The sequence below is a fragment of the Talpa occidentalis genome, unplaced genomic scaffold (assembly GCF_014898055.3).
Source record: "Talpa occidentalis isolate TD23 unplaced genomic scaffold, MPIMG_talOcc4v2.1 talOcc4.10, whole genome shotgun sequence".
Classification (NCBI taxonomy): domain Eukaryota; kingdom Metazoa; phylum Chordata; class Mammalia; order Eulipotyphla; family Talpidae; genus Talpa; species Talpa occidentalis.
In genome coordinates, this window is record NW_023600993.1 from 26939430 (window position 1) to 26955563 (window position 16134).

The 16134-nt window shown below is 41.4% G+C and overlaps 1 protein-coding gene across 5 annotated transcripts in view; it reads left to right on the forward strand.

Moving 5' to 3' along the window:
* Positions 1-6892: 6892 nt before the first annotated feature.
* GOLGA4 (golgin A4) overlaps positions 6893-16134 on the forward strand; it is a 95811-nt gene continuing 86569 nt past the window's right edge. For 2 of the 5 annotated variants that reach the window (XM_037526375.2, XM_054693110.1), the window contains exon 1: positions 7109-7264. In XM_037526375.2, the coding sequence (XP_037382272.1) occupies positions 7193-7264 (72 nt within the window). In that variant the 5' untranslated portion in view covers positions 7109-7192. Of the gene's footprint in view, positions 7265-16134 lie in introns of all 5 variants that reach the window. The other 3 variants (XM_037526365.2, XM_037526394.2, XM_037526385.2) reach the window with 3 other exon arrangements.

Here is a 16134-nt window from a genome sequence, read left to right on the forward strand (position 1 = left end):
TTTGTGTTATACTTAGAAAGGCTTTTAGGCACTGAGAGTTTATAAAATAAATCCCCATGTTTTCTTCTAATACTTTAATAATTTCATTTTTCAGGTGTATGGAATGAACCCAAAATTTAAAAAAAATACCACTTATTATCCAAACATTCATATAATCCTCATAGGAAATTTATAGTGGGTACAACTACATGTCTTCATTTTACAGATGAAGAAGTTGAAACATACAGAAGGAAATTTCCTCCATTACTGAACAAGTAAGTGGCAAAGCTGGAATTTGAACCTAACCAGTTGAGTTTACTGTCTATGTTTATTCATTAGACACCTTGGCCTTTTCATGTAGAAGCCACCCACCCACACAATATCTCAAACATAAAAAAAATTAATCTTGAATGGCAGGCCATTGCTTTTTTTTTTCTTTTCTTTTAACATATAACAGAAACATGGTATCCAAATGTTTGCAAGGATGAATTTTTTTACTTTGGAATCTGATTGTCAAGTAATCACTTAACGCAGGAAATTTGACACTTTCTCATTTCTAGTTCATCAATTCTTCTCTTTGTTATCAAGCAGCCTCATTCTTGAAATAAGGTTTTTTTTATTCTTAGCCCAGTGTTGTGTTTCCCCGCTAGCTGATTTTTCTCACTTAATTTATGAGTCATCAGCTGTATAAACATCCCTAGGACAAGTCATGTAAACAAAGTACAAGACTGTTAAAAATTAAATTGAACTGCTTAAAAAAATTGAGTAGGGTGTGTCTCAGAGAAGGAAGTGTTAGACATTTCACAGTTGTAGACTAGGACAAAGGGCAAGAAGGCCTGAGATCAGTTTCTAGTTTTGTCCCTGAGATCATAGGACTCAGAAATTATTTCTTTTGCTCTTCTTTGTACTTATTTGTCAAACCAGTACAATAATAATGTAGCCCCTCATTTTCCCCATATTTCTTTACTTTCTGTCTACCTAGGTAATTAGATAAAAACAAAGCTTACTCCCTCTCTAACTCCCAATTCACTAAAGAGAAAAAAAGGTCCTAGGCTGAAAAATAGGCTAAATTCCTGGGAGAGTCATAGTCTAAATTTAGATACTAAATTTAGATACCTTTTTTTCCCTGAGAGGGTTTTCCAACCGTTTTAATTTACTTAGCCCTACCAAGTTCTTTTGCAAAAGCAAATATTAAAAACATGTTAAGTTTCAAAGTTTTCTCATGAAACAGATTAAAACAGTATTCTAAGTATTTCCATCACTTCCAGATCTGTTACTTGCTACAGTAAAAGTATCTGACCCCTGAACAACATGGTTGGTTTACTTATATGTGGATTTTTTATTTATTTATTTATTTTTTTAAAATAGAGGCATGTTTTATTTATTTATTTGTTTGTTTGTTTGGTTTATACATGCACTGGGTACAGTCAGAAGCACGGGAGGGTGAGAGAATTCACCAGAGCCAGAGCGGGGAGCAGAGCAGGCAGAAAGACCGAAGCACACTGCTGAGGGGAGCAGCGGGCGGCAGGAGAGGTCTGCGCGCCATGTGGGACCCTCCTCAGGTGGCCGGGGAGCAGCCGGGGATCGAACCGGCGCCGCAGAGGTCACCGGCAGCTTCGCAACCCAGCGCTCAACCACTGCGCCACCGGGGAGGCCCCTATATGTGGATATTTTTCAATAAATATTATCAATGCATAATATATGAATCTTCATTCTCTTCATTTTTGATGTCTAATGTAAGCAATTGTTAGGAACAGCATTTGAAATACCAATTAAGCAGAGTTGGCTGACCAAAATCCTCTATATACTTACTGACATTTTTTTTTTTAAAGATTTATTTATTTATTTGTTTATATAAGCATTGGGAACAGTCAGAAGTGCAGAAGGGTGAGAGAATTCACCAGAGCCAAAGGGGAGAGCAGAGCAGGCAGATTTACTGAAGCACACTGCTGAGGGGAGCAGGGGGCGGCAGGAGAGGTCTGCGCACCATGTGGGACCCTCGCCAGTGGCTGGGGATTGAACCGGTGCTGCAGGGCTGTGGGCAGCTTCGCAGCCCAGCGCTCAACCGCTGCGCCACGAGGGGAGGCCCACTAACTGACATTTTTTGGTCTACTTGTGCACTAAAGATTGAAAGAGTTGTGTTAATATCTCCAATTATAAATGGAAGTCTTCAAGTTTGTCTTTTCAGTTCTGTCAGTTTTTGCTTCATCTACCTACTAGGTAGATGCACTTTTAGGATTGTTAAGTCTTCTTGAAGAGTTGACCCTTCTGTACTTTTGAAATGTCTCTCTTTTTTTTTTAAAGATTTATTTTTATACAAGAATTGGGGTACAGGCCGCAGATGCGGGGAGGGGTGTGTGTGAGAAGATTCACCAGAGACAGAGTGGGGAACAGAACAGGTAGACAGACCAAAGTACACTGCTGAGGGGAGCAGTGGGCGAGATAGAAGAGAGGTCTGTCCCACCATGTGGGTTTCTCCCTGGCCGGCCGGGAATCGAACTCATGCTGCAGTGGTTGCAGATTGCTTCATGGTGGCATCTTAAGCCCTGCACCACCAGGGAGGCTCTGTCCTTTTTTATTTTTTTTTTAAAGATTTATTTATTTATTTATTTAAATAAGCAATGGGTACAGTCAGAAGCATGGGAGGGTGAGAGAATTCACCAGAGCCAGAGTGGGGAGCAGAACAGGCAGAAGGACCAAGGTACACTGCTGAGGGGAGCAGCGTGCGCGGCAGCAGAGGTCTGCACGCCATGTAGGACCGTCGTCCAGCAGCTGGGGATCAAACCCGCGCTGCAGAGGCTGCTGGCAGCTTCACAGCCCAGTGCTCAACCACTGCGCCACCAGGGGAGCCTCCCCCCCTTTTAAAAAAGATTTATTAATGCAATCAAGAACTGGGGTACAGGCTGGAGGTGTGTGTGGGGGGCTGTGTGTGACAGAATTCACCAGAGACAGAGTGGGGAACAGAACAGGCAGACTGACTGAAATATACTGCTGAGGGGAGCAACGGGTGAGTCAAGAGAGGTCTGCTGCGCCATGTGGGTAGCTCCCTGGCTGGGGATCAAACTCCTGCTGCAGTGGCTGCGAATAGCTTCATAGGTTGCGTCTTAAGCCCTTGCGCCACCAGTGATGCCCTGAAATGTCCTTCTTTATCTTTAAAATATTCCTTGCCTTGAAGTCTACTTCATTTTATATTAACATAAACAATTTTCTTATGATTCATGTTTGGATATATAGTGAATCCTCTAGTGTGCTTTTCATTTGTGCTCTCAAGACTAAGGCATTTATTCCTAGCTGCTGAGAGTATGAAGATGGCTCAACCTGGCCTCCCTAGTGGCACAAGGGGTTAAGCACTGCACTATGAAGTGATCCGCAGCCTCTGTAGCAAAAGTTCGATTCCCAGCGGGCCAGGGAGAAACCACATGGCGAAGCAGATCTCTCCTGTCTTGCCCACTGCTCCCCTCAGCAGTGTATTTCAGTCAATCTGCCTGTTCTGTTCCCCACTCTGTCTCTGGTAAATCCTCTCAGCTCCCCCCACATCTCTGGCCTCTACCCCAGCTCTTGTATGCATAAATAAATAAATCTTTAAAAAAAAAAAAAAGATGGCTTGCTTGCACTGTCTTCAGTTGAAGGTGGCTGCCTTGCAAAAGTTATCATATCTCTCTCCTTTCCTCCCAAATTCCAAAAGTTACCTTTTAAACAAATCTCAGAGTCTGTTACCAGGGAGACTTGATTCATATATCCTTCTCCATGCTTTACTATTATCTGTATCTTTATATTTAAATTGCATATTTTATATCAAACAACATATAGGTGATCATGTTTTTGATATTTGTCATGAACATTTCTGCCTTTTCATTGAAGTATTTGATAAATTTACATTTAGTGTGAGTTTCATACGATTGGGTTTAAGTCTACTGTCTTGTTCTTTGTTTTCCATTTATTACATTTGGTTTTTGCTCCTTCTTTGCATTTCTGTCTTTCTTTCAGTTACTTGAGATTTTTAGCAGTGCATTTTATATCTTAGTGGGACTTTAAGCTCTATCTTTTGTTTTCTTTTTTATTATGGTTGCTCTAGGCATTACAATATGCATCAATTTTAGCTTAAATCAGTCTAACTTGAATGAACATTGTATCACTTCACAGATAATGTAAAGAATCTTACAATAGTATACTTCTATTCACCCACTTTTTGTCCTTTGTGCTATTGTTGTCTTGTAATTTACATCTTTTACGTTAAAAGCCCCAAAATATAGTGTCACAATTTTTGCTTTAAGCAATGAATTTAATTTAAAAAAAATTAAGAAAAAACAGTACTTCATTCTTGTCATTTTGGGATCTCCTCCTTCCCTCCCATATACCTATCTAGTCATGATTTGTTTATTCAAGCACTTATTGCAGTACAAATTTTCTCAGCTTTTCTTTCATGAAAATGTCTATTTTACTTTCATATGGATGGATACATTTCCTGGTAATTTTTTGCTTGTTTGTTTCAGCATTTTAAAGATGTTACACCTTTACATTTTTGCTGTTCCAAATACAATGTCTTTTTTCTCTGGCCTTTTTTTTCCTTCAGGCCTTTTGTGTGTTGGGAAGCATAATAAAATGGTACTCTTTCAATTCTCAAGGAAAACTTGAGTTTTGGTGTGGTGTGCTGGTCTATCACAAAATCAGTCCCCTTTCCATGAAGTACCATTTTAGGCTGAATAACTCAGAATGGGGCAAATGCAAAATTAAGAAATATGAAGTCCTTAAAGCTGCTACATGAAAAGAGGATGGACCAATACCTGTGAGAAAAGTTGTTTTCCTAAAGGTCAGTAGAGACTTGCACTGTAGAAGTTAGAAGAGATTGCTCTTGTAGATGGGTGCCAATGGTCACAGACACAGAACAAGATTAAGGCATGGGAACAGAAATTTTATGTTAAGTACTAAGAAGGATAGAACTTTTGATGAGGTGGGTTTTTTTTTTTTTCCTTCCAACCATGGGAAAGTTTGCGTTTATTGATAGCATGTAGTTTTAAATTCTTTCTTTAATATGCTATAATCCCTTTGGTTTACTTTTGACCACTAATACACACTGATGAGCTGTAATGGAAGGAAATGACAGTTGCGGTCAGGATATGATTTATTCTCCAAATTCAACATGTTCTTCCAGTCACTCCCCAAGCATGGAGTCTCACTCAGCCAGGGCCCCAAGAGAGACCGAGAGAGAGATTGTGGTCATGATGTCCAGGCTGAGATCAACAAGTGAAGGAATGAAACTTTACCAAAGTGATGTTGGGAAGAACACATACCTTGGAGACCAAGGGATACTCCATGTCCCAAAATTTACTTAGAGGTAGTTGTCCCTTAGGGTTAAAGGAAAAGACAATATTTGTATTACATGAATTTCATAACACACTATGAAAGAACACTAATAACATATATAGTAGTGAACTAAATTTTAATTTTCCTTATAATGAAAGAAATGGAAATAAAAACAAAAGGAAAATAGCATTTGTCATCTATGTGAATGTCAAAAAATCAAAAAATACTTGATATGGGCATTCCCACATGTTGATAGAAACAAATTGGTATACATTGGTATACATTTTGGAAACCAAGTTGACATTAACTATATATTGATAGATCATTCAGTTACTTTCCACAGAAACGTACATACATGTATACATATTTATAAAGTTATTCACTTTAATACTGTTTTTTAGTAGCAAAACACTAAAGAGAAGCAAAATATCCACTAATACAGGCAGCTCAGTACATGAAACTTAAATTATATTTCATCCATTATCTATGTAGCCATTAGAGACTAAAATACATGTACTGATTAGAAATTATATTCATGGCATAATGAGAAAAGATATGAAATATGTATGATCCATTTTAGCTGTAACAGGGTGGTCCCCAGGAAAGGGGGAGGTTCCCTGCCCCACCCAAGGAAGGGTGGAGCTGAGCAGGGAGAGAAGAAGCAGCAGAAGAGACTGAGGAAGGAAGGAAGCAGGATGGAGCCAGGAGACCTGGAGGAGGCACATGGAGCCTAGAGACACGTGAAGAAACTGCGCTTGTCTTTTGGTCGTGGACTGGGTGACACAGATGTGGGTGAGACCGTGGGGAGGTGACAATGGCAGCTTTTATCTTGATGTTGATTTTGCTCTTTTCCTTCCGGGCTTGTCCGGTTGTTTGTGACCCTTTTCTGTGGGTCCCCACTGGAAGGTGCTTTAGACTTGTGGCAGGCTTTGGGGCCTTGCTCTGGGCCAATCCCATTTGGATGGACTTTTACCCACGAGGGGATGGGTAACTTTGGGTGCTTCATTTAGAAACTAGACTCTTTGCCTCACCTGTATTGTTTCCTAGTTTTATTAAAGTTCCTTCCCATTAAAGTGTCATATGTTTTGTGTTGATGCGGCGGATGGCAGAACCCATTTAGAATAGGCAGGTTTGCGGGGTTTGGGCTGCCCCTCTCCCTGTCCTATAACATAGCCACTGGAGCTTCGTGTCAGAGAGTTCTTGATTCCTGCAAGAGTGACGGGAAGGGAAGCAGCAGGAGTATGAGGCTTGAAGATACAGAATCCCACCTACAATATACTATCCTTCGGCGCCCAAGGCAGCTTCCCTGGATGCCCCTTCTCTTACCCTGGACGCTCACACACGCGGCTCCTCGCTGCGGGCTTGTCAGCCCCGCGGTCCTCAATTAGAAGCGGCCCCCTCCAGGCCTGACTTCACAGAGCCAAAGCCCAAAGCCCACACCAGTCCTCACGCCGGCTCTCCACGCGCCCCTCCGCTCCAGCGAGGATGCCAGCACCCCCCCCCACTTCCGGCTTTCAGGCACCACCCCCGAGCGCGCATGTGCCGGCCCGACGTCGCGCGTGTCCTCTCCGGCGTGCCGTAGAGCCTCCCGGGCCAGCTCCACGTAGGGCGCGCAGGCGCCCTGGGCACACCGTTCACCTGCTGCCGTTGTCGCCGTCGCCGCCGCTGCCGTGGCTGGATGGGGGGCCGGGGCCAGCCAGTGGCAACCAGGAGAAGGAAACGCGGCGGCGGCGACGCCGACACCCGCAGGATAAGTGTCCTGATCCGCCTGCGAGCCCAACGAGGAGGCGGCGAGGCCCGGCCGCCGCGGTCCCTGGTGTAGAGCAGCCGCAGCTGCTGCCGCGGCGGGCGGCCCCCCGGGCGTGCGCCCCTCAGGTCTGTTTCATCCTCAGGACCCCCGCGCTGCGCCATGTTCAAGAAACTGAAGCAAAAGATCAGCGAGGAGCAGCAGCAGCTCCAGCAGGCGCTGGCCTCTACTCAGGTACGATGGCCGCCGCCCGCTCCTTAGTGCCCCACGACCTTTGACACCTACTGGGGGGCGGTGAGGAGGGGGACGTGCCCTCGTGACCCCTGACCTCTGACTGGGGATTGCCCCAAGTCTGAACTGGTCCAGTGGTCCAGGGGGGTCTAAGTCCTCTGACTTCTGACTCAGGTCCCGTGTCCTGATTCGGCTTCAGGAGACCGGGTGGGGATGGCCGGGTCCTTCGTGACATCTGACCTGTGCACGCCGCTGTTGCATAATTTTTGACCCATTTCGAAGGATTTCTCACCTGTTTTCGAAATTGCAGCTCAGGAGAGAGCTGGATGGGAAAACCTGGGTCCTTTGTATCATTTGACCTCTCTGACCGAAATCCCCTCTCCCATCCCGACCCGAGAGGAGGCCAGGGTCCTGCAGGGCTTCTGCAGGACCCGAGACGGAGTAGCCTAGTTCCGAAGCCTAGAGGGCCGGGCTGTTTGTTTGCCGGAGCTTTGGGACCTGAAGGAGGTGGCGGTGTGGCCGGCGTCCAGCTCCCAGGGCTGTCACGAGTTAGTCACTTCGCCTAAGTTGGTTCATCCCGGACTGGCGGCGGTGGGGCTGACACTCAGGCCGGTCTCCTGCCCTGCTTCAGCTCTTCAAGAGTCTTGTTAACGTTTGTTTTTCTCGGATGCTTTCGATTCAGGAAATGACAGTTTGCAGGAAAAGGGGGGCGTGTTGGTATTGTTAAAGAAACAGTCTCTTATGCGTTATTGAATGTGTGTGGTTTTTTAAATTATTTAATTATTTATTTTTTACTTTTTTTAAAATTTTTTTATAGAGGCATGTTTTATTTATTTATTTGTTTATTTTTTTTGTTTATACATGCACTGGGTACAGTCAGAAGCGCGGGAGGGTGAGAGAATTCACCAGAGCCAGAGCGGGGAGCAGAGCAGGCAGAAGGACCGAAGCACACTGCTGAGGGGAGCAGCGGGCGGCAGGAGAGGTCTGCGCGCCATGTGGGACCCTCCTCCGGTGGCCGGGGAGCAGCCAGGGATCGAACCGGCGCCGCAGAGGCCGCGGGCAGCTTCGCAACCCAGCGCTCAACCGCTGCGCCACCAGGGAGGCCCTGAATGTGTGTTTTGGTGCGAGCAGCCCATGGTCTTTTTTTGCCAAGAGCAGGACTTCTGCTAAACTTCTTCCCAGCCTTTCTGAGCCTTAACAGATGGAGCAAATCTCTCTTAATTTTAGGGTTTGTACAAGAAGCCTAATAAACCGAGTTTTTATTAGAGCATCTAGTTTCTAAAGCTTGTTGTCTCTGTGAGACAGGGTATCTGGATCAAATAAAATAACTGAACGCAGAAGATTTAAAACAATCCTCTTTGGTAATATGTGTATTTATCCAGAATGCAGAAGTAAATTACTAGTGATCAGCTACTAATAGAAACTTGATTCTCTTCTGATCTCAGATTTTGCTATTCAGAATCCTCCAGAAACCTGCAGGAGATCTGGATTATTGTTTTCAATAAGTTAAGGTTGTTTTATTTTAAGGGTGAATTAAAAAAAGCAGTCTTTTTGTGAAAGATTACATGTATTTTGTTTTCTTCAGCAAGGGATCTTGAATTTGTTTATTATCATTTCTTGATGCATGGGGGGGTCATCATTTTTGAAATTATATTATTCTGTGTTTAAGGACCGTATCCTCAAAAATTTCATGGGTGTGAAAGACAGTTCCCGCTTATTCAAGAGTATTTATTTATTTGTTTGAATTGGTTTACTTTTTATAACTATTTTGAGATCTCGCTTGTTATTTTCTTCTTCCTGCTTTTGAACTGTTATGGGCTTAGAATCAAGACACCTAAACTAAAATTTTCGGTAGAATAAGAAAAAGTATCTAAGGAATTCTTTAAAGTGTTCTAGTGACCACAAACAAATTTTGAGCAATTTGCTTTGAGTGTTTAGAAAACAAAAAGTTGCATACTTTTTGGTTCTTAGTTTGCTTTCCTTAAATGAGATTGCCTGATGGGTATTTTTCAAGTAGAGTGAGTTGTCAGGTGTAGTTTTGGGATGAATGAATCATTTGCATCACAGTTGCAAAATTTTCCAGCAGCAACAACAGTGACATAGTATAGGGTTTCTTAAAATTTTGAGAACATTGCTTAACAATGAGACCTTCTAATAGTTCCCCATCACTTCTTTTTTAATTTTTATTTTTATCATTGTTTTTCCCTCTCTTCTCTCTTTTTTACAAAAGATTTATTTATTTTTATACAAGAACTGGGGTATAGGTCAGAAGCACGCGAGGGTGAGAGGACTCACCAGAGACAGAATGGGGAGCAGAACAGGCTGATGGACCGAAATACACTGCTGAGGGGAGCAGTGGGTGAGAGAGGAGAGGTTTGCCGTGCCATGTGGGAATCTCTCAGGTTGGCTGGGAATCGAACTTGTGCTTTAGAGGCTGCGGACAGCTTCACAGTGCTGTGCTCAACCCGCTCGCCACCAGGGAGGCCCCCCAATCACTTCTTTTGAGGCTTGTGCTAAGATTATTTATACCCTTACTTGGCAGATATTATTTTAAGTAATGATTTGTTCAACTCTCATGGTGACATGAAGCCTAATCACTATTAAAACTAAAGCTACAAGAGGTTTCAAATCAAGTTTCACTTAATATTACTTTTTAACAACAGATATCTGTTTCGATTTTTAAACTTGTAGAACTAATTGTATAAAAGAAGCACTAAAACATGATATAAGACTATCTAGTAATTTTTGGGGGTGTATGTAGTACATGAATAAATTTTTTTCAACACTTCCAGCTTTTTCAAATGTTACAAAAACTTAAAATTTAAAAGTACATATATGAAAAGATTCTGCTTATATGTGGTACTTGGAGTAGTCATTCATAGAGACCAAAAGTGGACCTGTGGTTGCCAGGGACTGATGGAGTGGGGGACTGGGGAGTTGTTGTTAATAGCAAAAGTTGCAGTTTGGAAAGATGAAAAGTTCTGGAAATAGTGGTGATGGTTACACAACCATGTAAATATACTGAATGCCACTGAATTGCACACCTAAAAATAGTTAAAATGGTAGATTTTATGTTGCATATATTTTGCCACAATATGAAAGTTTGATCAGAAAAAGCAAAATATGGGCCCCATCTCAAACTTGCAGAATCAGAACTTTTTAGAGTGGCATTCCCAACTAATGGTTTCTGAAATCGAAGTTAAAGAAAAAATTCCAAAAATAACAGAAGAGTCCTTTCCTGAAGGAACATTTTCTTACTGTAAATTCAAGTTTACTATGTGATTTCCTCAATCTTGAAGTTAGGGAAAGCAAACTCCCTGAGAAGACATTTAGGTCAGAAGAATCAGTATTAAATGTTATACTTTTAATTTGAGAGTATATAATGGCTATTGGTAATGACAATCCCTGGTTTATGTGATTTAAAAAAAGAATCTGCCATGAAATCTGAATAGGGTAAAAGCCATATAAAGTTCTCTCATCTGCTTTATAGGAAGAACAGAAAGAAAAAATTCTAACAGAAGCTTTATCTCCCTACCTTTTGTGATGAGTTAACCCAGTTTGCTAAATAGTGAGATTCAAAAATCCAAGAACACATCATCTTTATATTCTACTGAAGCTGCAGCAGATTAAAAAACTCACATCCCTGGGCACAGGTGAGGAAGCACGGCCAGAAACTTTGATATAGAATTTCAGTTAATGTGTTACTAAAGGTCTGGGTTCTAAAAGCATAGGATTTTAGCTAACAGTGATTGGTTTCTTCATCTTCTAAATTACAAAATATTAGCAAACCTTATTTTTCTGGGTCAATTTTTTTTTTAAGATTTATTTATGCATACAAGAGCTGGGGTACAGGTCAGAGATGTGGGGGGGGGGGTGAGAGGACTCACCAGAGACAGAGTGGAGAACAGAACAGGCAGACCGACTGAAATACATTGCTGAGGGGAGCAGCAGGCGAGACAGGGGAGATCTGCTATGCCATGTGGTTTCTCCCTGGATGGCCGGGAATCGAACTTGTGCTGCAGAGGCTGTGGATTGCTTCATAGTGCAGTGCTTAATCCCTTGCGCCCCCAGGGAGGCCTCTGGGTCACTTCTTATACTTGTTATATTTATCCATGTTTTTGTTGTTTTGCTTTTTTAAAAGAAAAATGTTTTGTTAATTGTTGGCTGTTCATTGATATTTATGAAGTCCTGGAGGATGATTTATTTTGAGAGGTGACTTGGGATTTCGTTGCTCTTACCTGCTTCTCTCTCATGTGAAAGGCTAGAATTTGTATGTGGGGTATGGGTAGGGAAGAAAGTCAGGTAAGAATTCCTTCTCTGCCAGCCAATACAAAGGGAGTTCTACCTTGAAAAGTCACCATATAATTTATCATCTAAACATTTTTGAGGATGATCAGGGACACTACTAATAATTGCCTTGGAACATAAACTGTCATGAATTGGGTGGCACTTGGATTGCTGTGGGCAGACAGGGGTATATTGTTACCCTGCTATTCTGTGGCTTCAGTTCCCACTATTGGAGTTCCAGCTTTTCTAAGGCAGGTTGCTTATTATATTTGGCAATTAATTTTGAGATATGTTTGGGTTGGAGGAGGCTGACCCCAAATACCTGCTTGAAGTATAAACCCTTAATTAATCCCTGAGAGCAATAATCTCCTCTTGCAGAAAACCTGTGATTTTTTTTTTTTTCCTGTTGGAAAAAGTTGCTGCTGCCTCTCCTGCAATCTTCTGTGTATTTTTGGAGTTTTGCCTACCTGATTTCTCTACCAATTTGAATTGACTCCTTTTACTTTTAATTCTTTGGAAATTGTCGTCTTTATTGTAGATGGTCTCTCTTTTTTAAACTTTCAGTGGTTTTTTTGGGGAGGGAAAGAAAGTAAACTATAGTGTTTAGTCTACATTCTAGTACTGGCAATCTAATCACCTTGCAGTTATCTTTAGATTATATTGCTCAGCTAGAATTTATGCTTTTTAATTTTTATTTTTTTGTATAATTAAAATATGTTGAATATATTTGATGTACTCCAGATTTAAGTTTTAGTGACCATGTTTGTCGACACTGTTCTTATGAAGACAACATGGTATGGTAAAAGCAGTTCAACTGGGGTATTGAATCAGTGAGTTGAGATCAGTTTTCTTTCTTTTTTTTAAAAGGTTTATTTATTTATGCATACAAGAGCTGGGGTACAGGCCAGAGATGTGTGGGGTGATAGGATTCACCAGAGATGGAGTGGGGAACAGAACAGGTGGATTGACTGAAGTATACTGTTGAGGGGAGCAGCGGGCGAGTCAGGAGAGTCTGCTGTGTCATGTGGGTTGCTCCCTGGCAGGCGGGGGATGGAACTCATGATGCAGTGGCTACGGAAAGCTTCATAGGTTGCATCTTAACCCCTTGCGCCACCAGGGAGGCCCCCTTTTGTTTAAAAGGTTATTTATACAAGAACTGGGGTACAGGTCAGAGGTGCGGGAGGGTGAGAGAATCCAGCACACAGAGCAGGGAGCAGAACAGGCAGACAGACCAAAGATGCTGTTGAGGGGAGCAGTGGGCGAGGCAGGAGAGGTCTGCTGAGACATGTAGGTTTCTCCCTGGATGGGCTGGGAATTGAGCCCGCGCTGCAGAGGCAGTGGACAGCTTCTCAGCATGGCGCTCAACCTGCTGTACCACTGGGGAGGCCCCAGTTTTCTTTTTAAGTGAAAAAATAAATTAGGTCAGAAAATATGGCATCTTATATCATAAAGATTAAGGTTCTGTAAAATTTTTGTTTCAGAGATATCTGTGTGAAAGGGTGACCCCACACCCACACTCCCCCCTGGGTCCCAGGGATGTAGATGAGGGAATCAAAAGACATATATGCTAACCCAGATTTTGCAGTATGCAATTGGGAAGCCACATAAGCATTCTGAGCTGCTTATTTTCTCATCAGGAAAGATAATGATATTATCTTGTTTATTTTTCACACTGGCTATAAGGATGAAAAAAGATAAAGTATTTGAAAGCATTTATAATTATAGAGCACTTATTTATTTAATGGAATCTATTAAGGTGCTATACTGGGTATTTGAAGGGTAGATGTAGTCTCTCCACCATGTGATTGAGGGCTAGGTACTCCTGGTATAGTGGTAGTATATGGCTGCACATAGGAAGGTCTGGAGAGGGTTAGGGTGATATCTGAGTAGAGTCTCAATGAATAATGAAAAAACATAGTGTAGGGACATGACATTCAAGGCTTATTATCCCTAAAGGTGACTGTAATTAGAAGTTATTACAAGTTTGGTCAGAAGTCTGGTATGGTGTGACTGGTTTCCCTGCGAAGGGTCTCACAAGGCTAAGTAGGACCAAAGTGTCATCCTGACTGTTCTTATCTTGAACTTATCATCTTTTTCCTTCCTCAAATGGTTGTGGTAGAATTTAGTTCTTTGCGGTTGTTAAGACTTTGTTTCTTACTTCTTGCTGGCTGTTGAAGGGAACCACTTTTAACTTCTGGAGACTACTTGGTGTTCCTTACAACTTGGCCTCCAAAGGCATTTTGCCTTCTTTCAGGACAGCAGGAGTTTTTCTCTGCCATCTGCCTCTGCACGCTAGACTTATATCTGAAGGGTTGCTATGATTAGTTTGGACCCATTCAGATAATCTTTTGATCAACTCAAAAGTCAACTGATTAGTAACCTTATACTTGTATATTTATAACCTTATACTTGTATAAATATATAAGTATAAATATACTTGTGTATTTGCAAAATTCATTTTGCTGTGTGGTGTAAGATAATCAAGGAAATGATATCATATTCATAGGGCAAGGGTAATTTGGGGTCATCTTAAAATTCTGCTTTATATGTTACATATTCTTATACTGAATTTGAGGTCCATGGTCAATTTATAGTCAGTTGGTTGGCAATAAAAATATTGTGAGCCATTAGGCTTTTTGACAAATGCCTTAGAAATCTGTCTTCAGATTTCTCATGGCTATCACAATTAGTTTGAAGGACTCTAAATTCCTTTATATTTTGAAGTGAGGATAGCCCATTAGTGATCCAGGACCTTGGAATAAACGCTTATGCTTTTAATGCACGATTTATGCTTTATAGTCAGTCCATTCCCTTATGCGATCCTTATTCCTAAAGACAAGTCATCAGACCAAACCTTGCCAGATGGTGCTACTTATCTGAGGACTGTGTGTTTTGGAAACTATTCTTCAATTTTGTAACCCCCAACATCTGATTTTGTTAGTTTATCCAGAACTGATGAGACTACTCTCAGTTACTGATTAGGCTCACACAGGGCCAGGATAAGAAAACTTAGTGCCAGTGTAAAAAATTCACTATGTGGCTATTCTTTTCATGTGATTGGAAAGTCACTGCCTAGTGACTTTCTTGGTATTTGGCAATTTGGCAAGCTGATCATTAACCAAAGATTATTTGGAGATGATGGAATCACAGCAGAGAGTTGGATAAGAGCTACTTCCTTTAGTTTGGTGGTACTTTCCTAATTATTTTCCTAACTTTTTGCCTCCACAGTAGCCCTTTAATTAAAGGAGACATTATATATAATCGTTTGAAAGCCGATATAAACAGAGCTCTTTCCTCTCATAATGGCAGCCTTTGAATCATCTACCGCCGCTGAAGCTGACAGGATTTGAAAATTATGGCTCTTGGTGGAAAAATGATTTACTGAATTTCCTTTAGTTTCAGTGAAGTCTATTTCTAAAGTGCGCTGGGCATTTGTAGTTTAGTTTTAGTCCTTAGGATTAAACATTTTCCATGACTACTTTCTCTTGCCATGTGTAAGTATAGTGTTGACTTCTAGTCATACATTTCTGGGTATTTAAAATATTGGTAAGACTTTCAGCTTTATTTTATAGTCAACCACTTTCTTTAAACATGTTTTAGGTCCTTATCATTTCTGTTTGTCTTGATTGGGAAATGATCTCTTATCCCTTAAGATAATGTCTACATATAGCTAATTTCATCTATATTTTTTTCTGGCTCATCTTTTAGAAGGTATTGGAATTCTTAGTGATAAGCAGCAGAACTCAGTCTAGCTAGTTAAGCAGAAAAGGAACTTATTAAAGAATATTCAGTAGCTTGTAAATTTCCAGGAGGGCCTGAAAGTCTGGACTGCTTTTGGGCCCCGCCACACTGTGGCGACTGCAATACTAAGAGTGTTGCTGCTACCTCAGCTCGGCCCCAGCCTTTTCTCCTCCACCACACAGCTCTGTCCTCATGGCTCTGTGTCCATGCTTGCCAGATGACGAATTTTACTTCTACATGTCTGTTTTCTCTCAGTGCTTAGTTGTGACTCAGTCTCATGTGGGTGTATTCACTGGTAGAATTCAGGTCATCTGTCCTCGATGAAAAGAAAACTGGGTTAGCCAGTCTTCTGAGTTCTAACTTCCACACTTAAAAGAGCTGTTTATAAGAAAAGGTTATTAAGATTTTGTCATATTTTGTTGGTGTTTTTCCCCTCCTTCCAATTAAAGTTCCTTTTGGTTTCTGCTTTTGACATAAAAATCACTTCCCTATTCAGAGATTATAGAAATATGCTCATATTTTCTTTTATAATTTTAAAGAAGCTTTCAAATCTTAAAATAACTGTGAGGTAAGGAGATAATTGGGGTCTCTCCCTCATATAGACAACCAGTTGTTCCATCATCATTTATTCAACATCTGTCTTGATTTAAAATGTTAAGCTTAAGTGATGGTGAAGGCAAAGATAAACAGCTGGGACTACATCAAATTAAAGAGCTTCTGCACAGCAAAAGAGACAATAACCAAAACAAAGAGAAACCCCACCGACTGGGAGAAAATTTTTGCACACAACACTAATGATAAAGGACTGATCACAAACATCTACAAAGAGCTGATAAGACTCAACA